Below are 17,890 nucleotides of genomic sequence, written 5' to 3' on the forward strand. Positions count from 1 at the left end.
CACGCGTAGACAACCTAAATGAAAAATTTTTTCAGGGCAAGCAGGAACGTGCCAATAACGATTGAATCTTGTTTTTTGCATGTGAAAGCGATAGGAAAACCTGGATTGTTGAAGGGGAAAGAGCTTTCCACCAGTCACACCACTACCACCGCAAGTCACCTCACATTGTTTTTGCACTTGGTGTAATCCAGCAGTATGATTTGCAATTGCCTAAGGGGCAAAATTACTACGTATTCGTAATCGTGCAACTTGGAACCCATGCAGAGATGACTCCTGTGAATACTAACTAAGACTAATTCAGAGACAATGACTCAACGCCAGAAGCAACCAGATGCAACTCGTATGGTCCCAACGGGAATGACCTCCTCCGATATAGGACATGTGCTGCTTCGGTTAGCGCGCAGGACCGTGGAACACTCAAGACATAATCTGTCATGCCATGATAAGAGCATCAGCTGACCCGATCACGCGTGGAGAGAAAAAGATGGCATTGCTGCAAGAGAGAAAGAGAGAGAGGGACCATGTTTGCTGCATGGCAGGGCAGGCAGGCTGGGGGTGGGAAAAAGAAAGGACACGGCCGAGAACCCAGTTCGGAACAGATGTGCCGTGAAAATCAGGCTGCTAGCGTTGGAGGCAGCGCTAAGGCACCTCGGCCCAGCTACCCTGTCCAGTTGCAGTTTTGCTGTTGTGTCGGCGATACGCAGTCTCCGAAGCCGGGGTCATCAATCTTGGCGCCGGCGTATGGCCGACCTTTTGCCGGCCCAGACAGTTCTCGACCCGTCTCAACGTTCAACATGACCGACCACATTATCATATTCTCTTTACAATTGCTGACAAGTGTGGGTGGAATGCAGTAGTGTCTGCCAGAAGTATCTTGTGACGGTTTTACTCGGGCAACTCCGTGGAGTTTCGTGGCCGACCGATTACTATTGTTCATCCGGTGGATGATGAGTGGATTACTAAGGTGTGACTAGGCATGAGACATGCACTAGCCACATCATTGTGGCATTGTGGCGCAGGCAACCTGTGGCTTGTGGGGGTATGTCTGTTCGCGTTGGCACCTATCGACTAGTTGGTCTGTATCGATGATCGGCAACTACGGAGCAGACCCTGATGCATCATCCAGCCAGGGCAGGCAATGCTGAAGAAAGGATCTTCGGCTTTTCTTGCTTTGCCGCGCACCGACTCCTTCCCACTCCTTTTCGTCGGTCGTACATGTCATCTGTAAGGGTTTTCACTCTTGGTGGTCCGATCGCAAGACAAACACGAGATCGGTATCTGGTTCTGCATTGCTTCTCAGATGCCATGTTTTACTTAAGCAACGGCATTGTGGCTGAGCCGTGTCCCATTGGCTGCCTCGGTTCCAGAGGTGGAAAAACTAAAAAAGTTACAAAACAAACGATGCTTCTTGACACACGGTGTGGAGTCCGATTCTGGTGTTTTGGTGCGACTAACGGATTACTAGTTTACCCGACTATATCGGACTTGTAGCCCTGTGTAGACTGGTAGGGATTTATCAGATAGATTAATTTACATCGAACTAACTGTAGCTGAAGAATCCATCCCTACCAGTCCTACAGTACTCACCTGGTGCATTTCCTTCTTTACCCTGAATTGATTAGATATGTTATGACCAATAGATAATTTACTCCATTCAAGAAACTGCCAGAAATTTCCATCTCCCGTAGAATCCGAGATATTTCGGGTTAATCATCTATCTGGACTTATCGGACGAAACAGCTGAGGGTTTAGCGGATGCAGAAGTTTACTAAGTTTACCAGACAGTGCAGGCATGCTGAAGGGAAGGAGGGGAGGGAAAAAGCAAAAAGACCAAAACCAATGGAAAAAAGAAAAATACCCACTTGGGAGACTGGGATTGTGGCTTGGGGGCTTTCGGGGGTGGGACCGCATTGGATAACCAGCTCCCCGGAGATGCAGATCGAAAAAGTGCAAGTCAAAGTGGGTCTCTGCCTGGTGGTAAGGCAGGTAAGTTTTACGTGTTCGGCCGTACGTACGGGTATGACGGAGTAAAGTATGAGGGATAGGTATGAATAAGTTACTACCAACCAGCCAGAGTACGCTTAACCCGATCGGGCGAAAAATAAAAAAAAATTCGAGTCACAGAGGAAAGCGATCGTCGGGCTTGTCCGTTAGTGGTGTTTCTAGTCTAGTTACTTACTGACTGAACTGAGAGTATGCGGCAGCAACGTCATCCCCATAATAAAAGAGCCATCCTCTCCCCCTCCGCTTCAGCTATGCTCTCCCTTTCCCCTCCCATCATTATCTCTCAATTTTAAATCATCCCAATTGATGACTCTTTTACATCAGACTTGTTCATCTTATTAAATACCCTGGTCTGCCTCTCCACCCCGACCGGTCTTCCCCATTACCAATTCAACCTTCCCCCCTTCTACTACACCTGGTGTTCCTCCCCCAATACCCGTGGTCCTCCGATCTACAGTAAGTTGGCTCGTACCAATCTTGCCCCCCACCACCCCCCATCCTTACGTTGTCTACCTTCTTGTCCTTTTCTCTTTCTTCTTACCTGGTCTTTGCATCATTTGGATCAGATTGAGTCTAACCAGGCCTTTCTTGAACTCTAGTTTTTGTCTTTACCAAGGGTTTTACACCGACAAAGCCTTCACTATTGACCTCCCGCCTTCCTGATTGGACCTTCCACTACTCGACGTTTCCAGACTCTTCGACACGCATTGCCTGTCTACTTGAATCTCCGGATCACTCCGTTTCGCTGTTCTCGTTGACTCATTTCTCCGGTTGGCAACACTTCGCACTCATACGCTTGGCCCCTTGAAAGAGTTTAGTGGGGGCCGCTGGTAGCCAACACCTACTATATTATAACCTTCAGTCGACACCCGGTGGCAAATTCCGTGTCTATACCTGCCCACCACCCCGTCGGCGTCATTCTCCCTTTGACGTCCAATCGCGAACAAGCACATTATGTTCATGCACCCTGCTGCACGTAAGGGTTTGATCACTGAACCAACTTCCATCCCCTATCTCAACTACCAAGATCCCGTTTGCATACAAGACGACCAGATTCTCGACTACTCTCAAGAAGCCGCTCTCCACTTTCTCGGCCAACAACAACCTCGATTGCAGACTCCTTTCCAGTACCAACCGGATTTGCAGTTCGTCTCTCCGCCGTCTTCCGCTCCTTCCTCTCCTACTTCCTCACCCGCCTCCACCATCTCCCACTATCCTGCGACAACAGCGGTTGCCGCGGATTACTCCTCTGCCGTCTTCGACGGCAATTCTTTCGAGGCTCCTTCGATGACACCCTCCTCCTCCTACAACCCTTCCATCAACATCCATCACTCAGCATCACCACCCTCACAAGCCTACCTTCCCCAATATACTCAACCTTACTACTTCAACGGCAACCCGATGTTGGCACAACAGTCTGTCGCAAACAACCACGGTTGGGAAGGCAACTTGCAGCTGCTGGGCCCAGCTCGCCTCCAGAACAATCTACTGAAAGCCTCTGCTAGTCCATCCTCGAGCCGCTCTGCACCCGCTGGCAGTTCTTACTCAAGGACAAACGGTGCGGCCAAGCCTCTGCCTACCCCTGTGCAGACACCCGTGCAGTCCTTCCAAGATGGTAGCCAGACCGACGCCGATCTTGCCATGAGACGGGCGATTTTGGAGCAGCAACAACAGCAACAGCAACAGCAGAAGCAGTCTCGTCACCAGCATCAGACCAGCGACTACTCTCTAGCGCCTTCTGTATCGAGCGTGAGTCACAACTCGCCAGTGACTCCTCATACGGGCTTCGAAGACCTCGATGACGCATCGAAGGCGATTGTAAATGGTGAGAACCGGTTTCCCGACGTAGACAAGTGGATGGATGATTACTTACGCCTCGATGCGCTTTCAGACTACAACAACCACAACGCGAACAACAACATGACCATTGGCATTCCCAAGCTCAACCGCACGATTTCCGACATTTACCAGGACGAGCTTTACAACCCCGCCATGATGTCTACTCCACAGATGGCTAAGCCCGCGACAAACCAGCAGAATCTCCTGGCACCATCGTTCCGGAATGTGATCGCCGATCGCCTTCAGGCTGCCAACCAGGGCCACTTGACCGCACGGTCCCAGTCTCCCATGGTGAACATGCCGCGCGATCGCTCTCCCTTCCGCCAGAACTCTCCTCTGGCTGCTGAGTACAACCATGCGGCTTTGCAACAACCTCAGATGGCCACCAGCGCCCCTACATCCCAGAATGGGGTGAACATGGGCCAGGCGGCCCAGGGAGGAGAGCCCAAGACGATGTCCCCCAAAGATGCACTGCTGGACTTCAATGAGGGTGACGACACTGGCTTGCCTCTCTTCCCCCCTTCGTCACAGCCCGACTTCAATCTGGGCGATGCACTCGGACTACGCCGCGAGAGTTCCGGCTCATTCCAGCCGACTCAGAACTTTACATCGATGGAGTCATTCCCCAGTCAATACGCTACGCAGGGTGCCACTCAGCAGTTCGCCTTCGGCCAACAGCAGAACCACCGTCAGGCACAGCAACAGAACAACAATCTGCTGCATCAGACTCCCGAATTCCCCGCGTCTCTCCCTCGGTTCGACTCTACTGGTAGTGATGTGCTGCCTTCGACTGAGATGACCTCCCCACAGGCATCGCAGAAGATGCCAATGCAGGAACCACCGGTCAAGGAAGAGATCAGTCGACCGGAGAACACTTCGGCCGATGGAGGCACCTACACCTGCACATACCACGGCTGCACACTACGCTTTGAGACCCCGGCCAAGCTGCAGAAGCACAAGCGCGAGGCGCACCGTCAGACCACCCCTGGTGGTCACCTGGTTACTCGCGATACGTCGGCCCGCAATTCGCAGGCCGGACCACACAAGTGTGAGCGCATCAATCCGTCTACGGGCAAGCCGTGCAACTCTGTGTTCTCCCGGCCTTACGATCTTACACGGCACGAGGACACCATCCATAATGCTCGCAAGCAAAAGGTGCGGTGTCATCTGTGCACGGAGGAGAAGACCTTCTCGCGCAATGATGCGCTCACCCGGCACATGCGCGTGGTGCATCCAGAGGTTGACTGGCCCGGAAAGCAACGGCGCAGAGGGCGGGAGTGAAGCTTGGGTGGATCAGCCCCAGTTTCCAGCCCCCCCCCCCCTTCTTTTCTTCTCCTTTCCCCCCTCCTCTCCTCTCACAATTCCAATCGAGTGGACCGACAAGGGGTGTGTGGAGGATGGGGATGGTGAGTGCCATTCAGCAGCCCCGGCGGTGACAGCATGAGATCCACCGGGTTTCCCTCACCATGACGGATCCCAAAAGCCTCCGACGTCATGGGCTAGTCCCCATCAGGCAAGGACTCGCTAACGGGCCCGGATCGACGGTCGCACCTGCTTTATCGGGCAATTGTGGAGCTTGAGTACGTGCACCCAATGCAGCAGCCATGACGTCATGGATGCACCCTTTGGGACGGGCGGCCCGCCGATGGACCAATCAGCGGGCCGATGACGTATCGATCTCTTTTTCAGCGAACGAGCAGGCCTTTTTTTGCTTCTTTGGGCTTCTTTCTTTTGCGATGCTTTTCTTTGTTTTGCATTACATGCCATGGGTCTTAGATTTCTTTTGTCATTTATTCATCATCTGTGATGTGAACGGTGTTGCTGCGAAATCCTTTCTCATTATTGGGTCACGGTGGTTTTCGGAAATGGTGTTTGCATCAAAAAAAGAATTCCTTTTTTGCGCGTGTGTATATGCAAAGGTCCCGCGTGTCTGCTTTCTTTCCAGCCAGCTTGTTACGAATTTCTGGGGTTTTACGCTTTGTACTATATTGTCCCCTGTATGATTGTTACGTGATGAGATATTTATTGCTGCAACTATTTTTCGTTTGCATTGGGTCGGCATGGTGGTGGGTTTGGCGCGCAGATTGTGATGAAAAAACCATGTACAGTATGAATTGTATACATATATCGTGAAAGACATATATACCACCTACATTATGATTACTTTTCCTTTATTTCCGTCTACTAGTAGAGAATATTGTTTCAGAAAAAAAAGGGGCTATTGGGACCTGTCAGCCTGAAAGCTCTCAATAGTGAGTTTGAGAGCTTTCTAGCGGAAGAAGCTATGAACATTCGCTGCACACTGCACGGTGTCATCGGCAGGTACCCAACTACTTTCCTAAAAAGTACCACAACGAAGACGTTTTGGAAGCCCAAACATACAATAGTTCCAATCTCATAATAATACCAATACCAATACCACTAATAATAAAAATACTCATTATGCATAACACATACCGCCCAATGCACATTGTTAAGGTACTTTTATCAAAGACCCATGGTGCTTGCTGACAGCCATGGTGGTTTCGGAAAGAATGAATGAATGCATGAATGGGAAATGAAATGAAATGGAAAAAGGGCCAATAGGTATGACATCATACATATGCACCCCTGTTCCGGTAGAACTACGGGAAGCTATGCATGGCATCACCATACATCATTTTTCATAACGTACGTACGTACAAAAACCAAGCATGCATGCATGCATGCATGTTTCTGATTTCTTTCCCAATTCCTTTTTTCTTTTTTGTTCTTTCCTTGCTTTATGGGATGATTCATGATTTATTCTCCGAAAATGTGGTTTGTGGCGGTGCAAGGTATGTACTTTTTGAGTCATAGGAGAATTGGTGTCTTGTTAATCAGTTATTGATAATGGGTTAGTCAGTCAGTCAGTGGGAGTTGAGGGTGGGAATGATTAGTAATTCATTCATCGGTAGTTAATTAATTCTATGTAAAGATAACTAACCTGAATTAATAATATTAGACTATCGTACGTACTTTTAATTCATTATTTCTAAGAGTAACTAAAGAGTAATTAATCTAATGATAGAGTCATGCGTATGTATATATGACTGAGCTAGTTACCCTATAAAGTAATCCCCACTGACTCACCTATCTAGTATTTCCGAGTGAAGTATGTAAATCATTCCCCACATAGTTAGTTAACCCCTCTTTTTCATGAGGTGGGTTGGGGAGGGGGATCCACAGTAGTAAATCATTTAGTCCACTTTCAAGTCCACTTTTGAAGGAAGGTCCCTTGGGTACGCAATTTGGTCTGTTTTATCGGTTCGGCTATCCACTCCAATTAAAGAAAAAGGGTTTGTATCAGGTTGGTGGAGAAATTGTGTGGGTGGGTTAGGGATCGATCTACATACATTCGTCGTACACTTGTATCTGAGTTACACTACACAATATTGTTTTCGTTATACACGATCTGGATGTTTTAGTGTTTATGTTGGTTGTTTTTCTGAAGGTAATCAAGTCAATGTTTGATTTAGAAGAATGGTCTTGTAATGTTGGCATAAACTTAATCTAATCATGAAACTTTGCTGTACGTTCCAGCTACAAGGCATTTATTGGCACAACACAAACTGAAGATGTAGTTACCCTAAGAACTATAATCTCCTCCTCAGCCACGAGCTCCCGCTGCCGCTGCCATCGGTACTACTACAGGGTTCTATCACCTATCTTCGGGTAGTATCTCAAAAAAGTCTCATACAACCATGTCTTAGTTATGCTGTCCTTTTCAACTCTGCTTACTTCGTTGCATTCTTGATTGTGCTGGCGAATAGGGCTCTATCGCGACTTGTAGTTGCCTGAGCATTGTGACTACTACTATCCTTGATGGCTTGGCTACTGCTCCTGCCTGTGCTCTTTGGAAAGACCCATTATGGCGTCTTGCAAGAACCGATACCCAGGGGCAACCTGTTCTTCCCACTCCCGCGTCCCCGGCTGCGTATACAAGTCATGCAAATGAGACACCGACTCTAGTCCAAGCAGATCACCTACTACTCCCTGCGCCTTCAATTCAGCGATAAATCGCTCTGCCGAATCAAACGGAACGACCTGATCCTGTCGGCTGTGGATGACAAACGTCGGTGCCCGGTAGTTGCCCTCCCGGACTTGTGCCAGTGGGCTGATCGCTGCAAGGCGGGAAGCGGACGGCATCGCAAGGTAATCAGCGCTGCCGGTCTGGGCGTTGAGTAACAATGGGAGGGCAGTGCCATTCTTCGATACTGAGAGCACAAGATCAGACCTGGGGTCGCCGGGTTGAAGGCCGAAGAACCCATTGCCCTCCGAATGGTTTGCAATTCGATAGTTGGTTATCTGATTCGGCTGTTAGTAAGGTGGCTTCATGTCTTCCGGAAGGGCAGAAAAGGCATACCGGAGTTTTTCCCAACTTCTGCAGGATCGACTCTCGGTCTTGCAGCGGCTGCGGGGCTGATTTTCTGGCATGCGAGTCAAGTTCTGCGTATCCATATAAGTTCCGATAGGCAATGGTAGGCAAAAAGGAAGAACTAACCATTTGACTGAAAGCCAACAGGCGCATAGAAACTAAGAATAGCCGCTGGTGCTGGCATGTCTGGATCTCGAGTCGTCCATCCTAGCGACATAGCCAGATGGCCACCGGTAGACCATCCTACCGCGGCGACTCGGGAGCCATCCACCGTAATCCCATGCTGACGCATTATGGAGGGAAGCTGCGTTCGCGCCCAGTAGTAGGCGTCCCTGACATCGGCCATCGGCCCGTCAATGAGGTTTACTTCAGGGCAGAGTCGGTAGTCGATACTGACGGGCAGAAACCCTGCGGAGACGAGGTATTTCGTTTGTGCGGGACGGATGTCTTTCCGAGACAGCATCATGAAGCCTCCGCCGTGAATCATTAGAGCTAGACGTGAGAATACTTGTTAGTCGCGAGTGTATGGTAAGAAGGAGCTAGGATGAGGCTATACCGATGGCGAGAGGAGAGGATTGGCTCACGCGGGGGACATAAATATCCGCCTCAATCTCCACACCACTCACTTCCTTATACACCATCGTTTCAAGTCGATAAAACCCGCTGTCCGATGGAGCATGGCACTCTGGAAGTGGACCCGGACTCAATGATTCTGTCCTCGCGCTCTTGGTTCCAACAAGTAACTGCTGCAGAGATGCCTCGCTCCCCACTCCTCGAGTGAAGCTCGTGCGAGCAAACCCAGCTTCTTGAAGCACCTCCATTCACTTGGACGCTGGCTGAAGAGGATACTCGGTCCCATTTTCGGCCACCCACCATTCATCAAGCAAGCCAAAAGTCATGTCAAACCAGGCCAGCGGTTGAGTTCCTTCTAACAAAACTACAACCCCGTCATCAGTCAGGCAGTCCCTTATCCTACGACAAGTTCCAACCCTGCTGGAGGTTGCGTGCACACAGTTCGTTCCGATGACTATGTCGTAGCGGCTGCGGTGTTCAGCTCTCGTCTCCTCTTCTAGATCAATTGTGTCGTAGTCGATCCAGGAGAAATCAACGAATTTATCTTTCGCTTTGGAAACAAGCGGTGCAGATACATCGGTAAAGGTGTATTGGCACGGGATGCTTGCCGCCTCGATAGCCTGCGCCAGTCGCAGAGTTGTGCCCCCGGTGCCTGCACCAACTTCCAGAATGCGAGGGACCCGCTTATCGCTCTTACGATGTACATCATGTCCGTGAAGCAAAGTCATGACTAGAGTCACGAGCTGATCTGTAGATGTGGATACCATTGGTGAGTTGGAATAATAGTCTTCCATAATTTTGGATGAGGCTGAACTTCCAAACATCAGTGATTGAGGATCTTGTTCACCCTTGAGAACTGGTGCCAGGTTTTCTCCGGTCAGTTTCATCAACTTTGCTTCCGGCAAATAGGCTGGAAAGCTGGAGACTAAGTTCTCATAAACCTCTGCAGCAGAACCAAATTTTGGGGTTTCACGACCTCGAACGATTATGCTCGCCTGTATGAAAACGACCCCATGGGTCTGAAGAATCTCCCAAAGTCGAGCAACGAGTTTGCTGTGCCTAGGTATATGCTTGATCGGGGCAATAACCGTTCCTGAGGGCAAAGACAGGACAGGAACCCCCAAAGCCTCGAAGGCTTCCAGTATATAGGCCTGCACCAAAAGATTTTGCAAAGGTAAAACATTCGTTTCGTAGGCGACATACCCATTCCTATGTGCCGCATCTTGAAATCGGCTGTCGACTTCAAGCAGCGCTTGTACTGGGTCCGATGTGGTCGCGGTCTTGTCACCTTCATGTTCAACCACCCCGTTGAGCTTGGTTTGTAAGAGAGCTGGTGGAATACCAGAATCAATAGGCGATACCGGCTCATTGTGATGTATAACTTCATCACTACCATTTGTGTCTCGAGAGTCCCCAGGAGACTTTTGCCTCACCATTTCAGTAAGGTTCTCCACAGACGTTTGCCCCAGGCCTACGGTACTGATGCTCGAGTCAAATGCTGCGTTGAACTCATCCTAAAACTCCATCAATGATAGAGAATCGATACCAAGGTCTATGAGAACAGCATCCGCAGTGATGTCGTCCGGGTCCAAACCAGTATAATTCGAGATGAGCTCCTTAATCACAATTTCGGGGTTCCTGTACTTGACTCCTGGCGGAGTTGTCACGGCTGTTGTAGCCGTCATAGGACTCGATTCCGTGTCACTAATGATTGGCATTTCACCGGTAGACATGGCAGCAGCATCAGGGACTTTTTGAGCCGGCAAGCGATCAGGGCGCGATGCTGGCTGCTGTGGCCGAGAAACGCCGGCGTTATTAGCTGCTCCAAGGAATTTGCCCAACTTCACCTTGTCCAGCTGATTAAATCGAACTCCTGACATCATCGCTACCATCTGTCTTTCGGGGGAGCGTACGAAGACATCCCCAATGAACTGATTGTTACCAGCCGGCATGATATTAGTGTAGACGAACCACTCCCCCTCGAAGTTTGCTAGACAGACAGTTGTCAGAATCACACGTTCAATACCCACCGCGATCAGGACTTGGTCATCAGCAGCGGTTTCGCTACTATTTAACAGCAACCCTGTCACCGAAATGAGGGAATCAAGGAGCACCGCATCACATCGCGTCCAAGTAGGGCTCTCTATCCGGCCGGGCTGGCCTTCAGGAAGTTTGACGGTGGCTACCGCTTCGTCTCCATCCACTACCACAGACTGGATACCTTGGAGGAAGGGAGCGTAGTGCATCACTTTAGAAAACAATCCATACGCTCTCTTCGCCATGAACCGCTCAGCTGTCTGGCAGTCTTGGAGTCGAGTGAACGCGCCATCCACGAGTCGCCCATATGTAGTCAAGTTGGCCTGTGACGATACGGCAGCCACGCCCACACAATGAACCAAGGGTTGTCTAGACTCTGGAATAGTGGAACATACAGTGAACTTCCAGGATTGCTTGGAAGCAAGTTCCTGGAGCTGCAGCTCTACTTCACGCGATTGGTCTAACCCGAGAGGCACCTGGAACTGCAAATCATCGAACGTTAGGTGCTGCGTAGTCACATCCCCGAGTAGAAGCTGAATGGCATTGGTAACACCCTCTAAGTACAAGGGTGCCGGACAAAGTGGTTGCTTTAAGAAAGCATGTCCCTTGACCACCTCCTGAAATCTTTCACATGTCGTATTGATATGAAAGTTCACACTGTGGGAGTCACAGGGGCCTGCTTCTTTTCGAGTGATTAGTCTCATGGGAGGTGCAGCCACAGGAGCTACGGAGTCTAAGACAGCCGAAGCTGCCAAGAGCTTTTCGTGCAATTCCATAGCTCGGTCGATATTCTCAGTCCAGTACTGGTTCCTCTCGAAATGATAAGGAGGCAACCATGTTTCTTTGAGTCCCGCAGGAAAATCTCGGATAAAGGGCCAATGGGACACAGAAAGCCCTGAATGCCATAGGTCAGAAACAAGTGTGGCAATGCCGGTCTCCGGCCCTTCACCTGGCCGGATACTGACTGGATGGAATTTGTGTACATTGGCATCTCGCATAGCTCTCTTGGCCATCGGTATGATTGGACTATTTATGCCAATCTCAAGCCAATTGCAAGGTCCGAGCTGCTGTTCAAGGCGTTGTATTGCATTAACAAAGTACACTGGATCTCTCGCATGTCGGGCAGGATTCCAGTCCTGGATCGATTTCTGTTCCTCCAGAGTACAGGCCTCCAATCGAATGCTGGGTTTGCTCCACGTCATGCTGCGACAAAGATCATTCAAATCCGGCATGATCGGCTCAACAAGATGCGAATGAAATGCATGAGTTGTTGATAGACGTCGGTATTTAACCCCAGAAAATTCTTTGTGAGTAGATAGAACACGCTCAGCCAAGTCCACGGTTGCTGAAGCTCCTGCTATAACTACCGAAGTAGGCGAGTTATAGCAAGCGACCTCTAATCTAGCAGTCTTTTCAAGACCAGACAGGTAAGTAATGAGCTTCTGGACATCAGTCGGGCTACTATGTATGACAAGCATTGCTCCCCGCTCAGTTCCCCATTTTGCATCAATGAGTCGGGCTCGATATGCAATCAACTTCAGACAGTCAGGGAGGGAGAGAGCTTCAGACACCGCCAGGGCGACTATCTCGCCAAGACTGTGGCCAATAATGGCATCAGGCTTGAGCCCGCCATCGATCCAGCAACGAGCGCAAGCGTATTGCACCGCAAAGATACTGCATTGCAAGCTCAGTGCACTGCCAATGGGTGTTTTCTGGAAAATTGCTGTGGCAATACTCGGAAACCCTTGCTGAATTAATGATTCATCACAGGCGTCAATATAGCTCTTGAAGGCGGGGTAGGCTTCGTAGAAGTTTCGATCTAATGCCACCTTGTTATCATATTGCCCGCTCAAGACCATAACCACCGCATTATGCTGTCGTGTGTATTCAAAATTTGGCGCTTCGACTTGGTTTAGAGTGCGAACCAATCCAGACACATCGGTCGCGGTAGCACTGAAGCAGAAACGGTGGCGTTTCCTGCGCTCATTCAACGTGAATGCAACCCCGGCCACGTCCACCTTGGATGCGTGTTTTGACAGATGTGTCGCCAGGTCCCGAGCATGCTCGGTGAGGCTTGTTCTCGAGGCTGCACTCAAGATGATCGGGAATGCGATCTTCTGGTTCCTTGCTGGTGACGATAGTACATGGCTGCGTCTTAATGCGTCATCCCGGGGTATTGGCTCACAGCACAACAGCGCGCAGTTCGATCCTCCAGCACCGTAACTATTCACCAGAGCAGCGCGTTGAGGAACATTCCAATCCCGGAGCTTTCGGGCGATCTCCATTCCATCCGGCTCCAGTGCTGGAATTGCCGGGTTCAGGCGACTGTGATTTGCCTGAGGGGGGATGCCGCCGAATTTCATCATGGCCAACACCTTCAGAAGCCCAGCAGCACCAGCAGCAGGCTCGCAGTGCCCAATGTTGCCCTTGATAGAGCCGATAGACAACGGTGTTGCTCGTGACGAGTCTCCCAGTACTGCCCGAATGCTTTCCATTTCGATGGGATCTCCTGCCTGAGTTCCCGTTCCATGAGCTTCCACGTAGGAGACTTGAGAGGGCTTGAGACCCGACTTCTCAAAAAGGCTTCTATATAGGGCCTTCAGTGCTGTTGGTGATGGTACCGTGAGAGTGGTCGAAGTTCCTCCTTGGTTGGTAGCAATGCTAGGGATAACGCCAAAGATGTGGTCCCCAGCACTGACTGCATCAGACAACTTCTTCAAAACGACTAAACCGGCGCCCTCAGAACGACAGTATCCATCGGCTGCGGCATCAAAAGGCTTACATTGGCCTGTTTGACTAAGGAATCCCGCTTTCCCCAAGTCAAAGAAATTGCCTGCCGTGGTGAGTGCGCTTACTCCACCGGCTATTGCCATGGTACATTCTCCTGCCTGAATAGCGCGACACGCTCGATGAATGGCTACCAAGGATGAGGAGCATGCAGTATCAAGGACCTCGGCGGGGCCAGACCAGCCATAGTAATAGCTGAGTCGGCCACACATGAAGGCGCGGATGGTACCCGTAGCTGTATATGCTGACGGGGCATGACAGGCGGTATTTTCCAGATATTCGTTCAAACTGCCTCCGATGAAGCAGGCAACTGAGTCTTCCGCGCTCCGCTGATGAGAGGTCAAGTACCCACTCGATTCTAAAGCCTCATAAGACAGTTCCAAAAGCATTTTCTGCTGGGGGTCCAGGCTGGCGGCTTCTCTGGCGTTTATGCCAAAGAAAGAATTGTCAAAACGTTTGATGTCATCGACGAAATTTCCAAAGAACTTTCTTTTCGCCATATGTTCATCCTGTAAAGTCCTGTAACTCCGGCCGACGTGGATTCTCTCGACTGGCACTTCTTGGTGAGTATCACGGGCTCCAGCAATCAAGTCCCAGAGCTCTTCAAGATTGTTTGCACCCGGGAACCGACACGAAAGTCCCACAACCGCAATAGTACTGTCAGGGAACTCTGGTATACTGGAGGGGGATGTTGTCGGGGAATTTGGTTGAGGGTCAGAGACAAGCAGCTGGTTTGCTTTGAACTTGAAGCTTTTGAGACGTTGCTTATTGAACGGCGACAAGGGCACACTGTCATTCAGCCCGAAAATGACCAGTCGGTGAGCTGGACGTTCTGAGGCTTTGAGATCGAGGGCAACTTGGGTGACCAACTCAAGCCAGTCGCAGCAGGATGCCAGCATCATGGTTATCATATCCTCCATAATTTCGGCATCAGTCAATGCCTTACCGGTTATGTTCGATCGCACGGTGACTTGTAGCCGACTTTCCTTGGGCAGCTGGAACATAGATGGATTTCGGTTGATAATGTCCATGAACTCTGGCACTACGTGCTCATTCTCTGGATTATGAGCCTTTCCAGTGACATCCATCTTATCTGCTGGCAGACCGTTTTCACGACAATATTCATACATGGCCGCTATTGACTTCGCATTTCCTACAAAACTAAGCGAACGTGGCTCTGTAATGGCCGAAACATATGTCTGGCCCAATGGTATTAGTCAGTATATGATGGCTAACGAGCTTTTTGTTTTGATTTTGCAGGATTTTGGAGCTTACACGCGGAAACAATTTCGTCGACTCCTCCTCTTGGCCTTCATACTTGAGGCGAACGGCCAAGATGTTGGATTCGCTCGTGGTCCAATCATCCAAGGCCTCGATGTACGCTCCCATTCTCATCATAACTCGCAGGAGTACTGCAGCATTGTCCATGATCTGCCCTTCATCCTTCGCGCAAGCTATGGAAAGAGCAGGCGGCTCTCCTCCACAACAGCCATGAATACCTCCTGCTTTCTGTACTTGGGCAATGAAATCGGCGTGAGAGATACCATGGAAGTCCAGGTAGCGAAAGTACTCCCCCAGCTGAAGAATAAGGAGCAAGGGTAGGGCGATTATTCCCGTACGCGCCTCGGAGATCGGGGCAGAGGGGCCGCCGTTGGCCCAGTCTACCAGCAGGCGTACGTAGTTTTCAGCATTGGGCAAATTCCGCACATCCTCTCGGTGGACAGCGAATAGATGTAACAAGTCAGTCAGGGAGGACACATGATGAAGCAAGATTCTCCCGTGGGGGTGTTGGCTCAGAAATATGTATAGGGCGCTGAGATCGTCAGGGTTTGGTGCTCGACTCTGGGGGTTGAAGAAGGCAGCCAAGGCCTGAATCGGGTCTGTCGCAGCGGTCATAGTGACTTGGTGGTAATTCATGACATGGTTGCAAATCGTGTCACCAAGAATGTTTCTATATGAAGACACTTGCTTATTCCATGTTAACTGGGGTGCAATGGTTGGTAGCCGGGGGCCCCCCGGATGGTTTTTGGTTCGAAGGAAGGGGGTTGCTACCGCCGGTGCATTATCTTCTTGCTATTTGACCGACCGGCACCGGGAACATTGGAGGAATCCGGAGGAGAGAGAAAAGGGACGAGTGAGAATAACTGCATCTATTGAAACAGATCCAACTTCCTTTACTCTTGAACATGGATCTCGTCCTCACCTCTCCAGGCTGGGCCCCGCTGGTTGTGGGGGTGGCCGCAGCGATGATGGGAATAGTGGCATACCGGCTGTGGCTGGACCCTCTGGCACGATTCCCGGGTCCTCGACTGTGGGCGATATCCCGCCTGCCACGGATCTACCACACGTCCAGGGGACGCATGTGGCGCCAGCTTGAGTCGCTACATCAACAATATGGCCCTATTGTCCGCATCGCCCCGGGCGAGCTGTCTTTCTGCTCCGCGCCGGCATGGTCGGATATATACACTTCGCGACCGACAATGCCCAAGGATGGCGCCACTTTGACACCGCCGATCAACGGAGCCCACTCACTCTTCACTGCGCTTGGTGATGACCATCGACGTCTACGCGGCGCTCTCGTTGCCGGCTTCTCAGACAAGGCACTGAGAGACCTGGCACCGGGCATCGAACACCACGTTACCGAGTTTATCGCTCGACTCCGCCGTGAGCTCGAGCAAGGTAATCCAGTAATCGACTTGCAAAAGTTCTTCGGATATGCGACCCTCGATACCATCACCGACCTCGGTTACAGCGAGCCCATGCACGCCTTGGCAGATCGCAACGAGCATGACTGGATTGCGCGCCTCTCCCTTCACTCACGCTTCGGCACCATGCTCTCGTGTCTTTACTGGCTCTACCCGCTAAATCGACTCACGAATATTGTCGTACTATCCCTAAGCCAAAGTCAGCGTGCAAAGAACTGGGCTGTGTTTGGTAGCAAGATCGAAGCCCGAGTGGCTCGAGGCAATCAGCCAGGACAGAAAGCAGATCTCATAGCCCCAATCATGAGCAAAGTGACCGATCAGGAAGTTCCTTCAAAAGATAGCAAGTCCGGAAATAAGAACATGATAACAAGGAAGGAGGTCATGTCCCACACTCTGTCAACAGTAATGGCGAATGGCCTCATAACAACAGTAACTTTAACTAGCTGCACGTATTTCCTTCTCCGACACGCGGACGCATTGCAGCATGCTGTGAAGGAAGTGCGTGATACATTCACTTGTGATGGCCAGATCACCGTGCAGTCTACTCAAGGCATGGCCTATCTGGAGGCGGTCATCAATGAGACGATGCGTCTCCACCATCCAACACCCATTACTCTTGCTCGCGTCGTACCCCCTGAAGGTCGTCGCATCGATGGCCACTTCATTCGGGGAAATGCCACTGTCGGAATCAATCTGCATGCCATTTTCACCAGCCCAGATAACTAGGTCGAGCCATTTGCCTTCCATCCGGAACGCTTCCTCCCTCGCGACGATGTCCGGTATAACTCTCGTTTTGATAAGGATGTCAAAGAGGTCTACCTGCCCTTTGCGGCGGGTCCACGTCATTGTATCGGTGAAAAGTGAGTAACCCTCTTTGTGCTGCTAATTGCATTAACTGAAGTTGTATTGCTCTAGATTCTTCCTTGCCGAGGCTCGTGTGACACTTGCTAGATTGTTGTGGAATTTTGATATGGTGCTAGCAGACCCACAAGCGGAGAATTGGTTGGATCAGAGGGCCTTCACAGTGTTCGAGCAAAAGCCGCTCCTGGTAAGTCTCGTTGATCGGTTAGGATGAGCAGATCGATGGATAAATTCTTCGAAATTTTGGCGTTGGAGGGCGGGGGGTACGGTTGAAGCCGTTATCCTCAGTTAGCAGGGCGAATGAAAACTGGATCAATCTTCGGGATATCATACTAAAACCTCACTGTTTTCCTATTCTAAACAACAGCATGTATGTACTGCCCACAGAAGGCAGAGGATAACCGTCTTGGTGATGAAAAGGAGATGGGTTGAGGTCTGTTTCGATCCAGAAACATGAGGAAGGATGGATGGAGAGAAGACCAGGAAGGTGAAGAGGTCAGGTGGTTTTGCTGTCTACTGTGAATTCTCCACTAACTATACATAGCTATAGTAACAGCCTATGCTGCAGAATGTTATCCAGTGCAGACATTTACTACAAGGTACTAGAGATTCTTGTGATATCCTATGTAATACCTCTCCTAGACCCGGACTTCCCAATCATCCACATGATTCAAGCTACACCATGCGC

At 50.4% G+C, this 17,890-nt stretch overlaps 4 protein-coding genes across 4 annotated transcripts; 3 read left to right on the plus strand and 1 right to left on the minus strand.

The window, feature by feature from the left end:
* Nucleotides 1-2,715: 2,715 nt before the first annotated feature.
* On the plus strand, nt 2,716-5,286 carry BO85DRAFT_194817 (stress-regulated transcription factor RPN4). Its single transcript, XM_025654466.1, has one exon. It carries the CDS (start codon nt 2,959-2,961, stop codon nt 5,122-5,124), a length of 2,166 nt encoding a protein of 721 aa, XP_025519279.1. The 5' UTR covers nt 2,716-2,958; the 3' UTR covers nt 5,125-5,286.
* BO85DRAFT_194810 (uncharacterized protein) lies at nt 5,287-6,012 on the plus strand. Its single transcript, XM_025654465.1, has one exon. It carries the CDS (start codon nt 5,448-5,450, stop codon nt 5,844-5,846), a length of 399 nt encoding a protein of 132 aa, XP_025519280.1. The 5' UTR covers nt 5,287-5,447; the 3' UTR covers nt 5,847-6,012.
* A 1,582-nt stretch (nt 6,013-7,594) lies between these two features.
* On the minus strand, nt 7,595-15,532 carry BO85DRAFT_475451 (ketoacyl-synt-domain-containing protein; the record flags this gene model as incomplete). The annotated part of the gene is made up of 10 exons (XM_025662728.1): nt 7,595-7,794; nt 7,852-8,169; nt 8,228-8,310; nt 8,366-8,731; nt 8,796-8,962; nt 9,113-9,176; nt 9,252-10,310; nt 10,359-11,172; nt 11,245-14,835; nt 14,912-15,532. 10 exons carry the CDS (start codon nt 15,530-15,532, stop codon nt 7,696-7,698), a joined length of 7,182 nt encoding a protein of 2,393 aa, XP_025519281.1. The 3' UTR covers nt 7,595-7,695.
* A 290-nt stretch (nt 15,533-15,822) lies between these two features.
* On the plus strand, nt 15,823-17,755 carry BO85DRAFT_435634 (cytochrome P450; the record flags this gene model as incomplete). The annotated part of the gene is made up of 5 exons (XM_025658536.1): nt 15,823-17,022; nt 17,068-17,201; nt 17,257-17,389; nt 17,570-17,572; nt 17,753-17,755. 5 exons carry the CDS (start codon nt 15,823-15,825, stop codon nt 17,753-17,755), a joined length of 1,473 nt encoding a protein of 490 aa, XP_025519282.1.
* Nucleotides 17,756-17,890: the final 135 nt, after the last annotated feature.

The sequence above is a fragment of the Aspergillus piperis genome, assembly GCF_003184755.1.
Source record: "Aspergillus piperis CBS 112811 unplaced genomic scaffold BO85scaffold_3, whole genome shotgun sequence".
Taxonomy (NCBI): domain Eukaryota; kingdom Fungi; phylum Ascomycota; class Eurotiomycetes; order Eurotiales; family Aspergillaceae; genus Aspergillus; species Aspergillus piperis.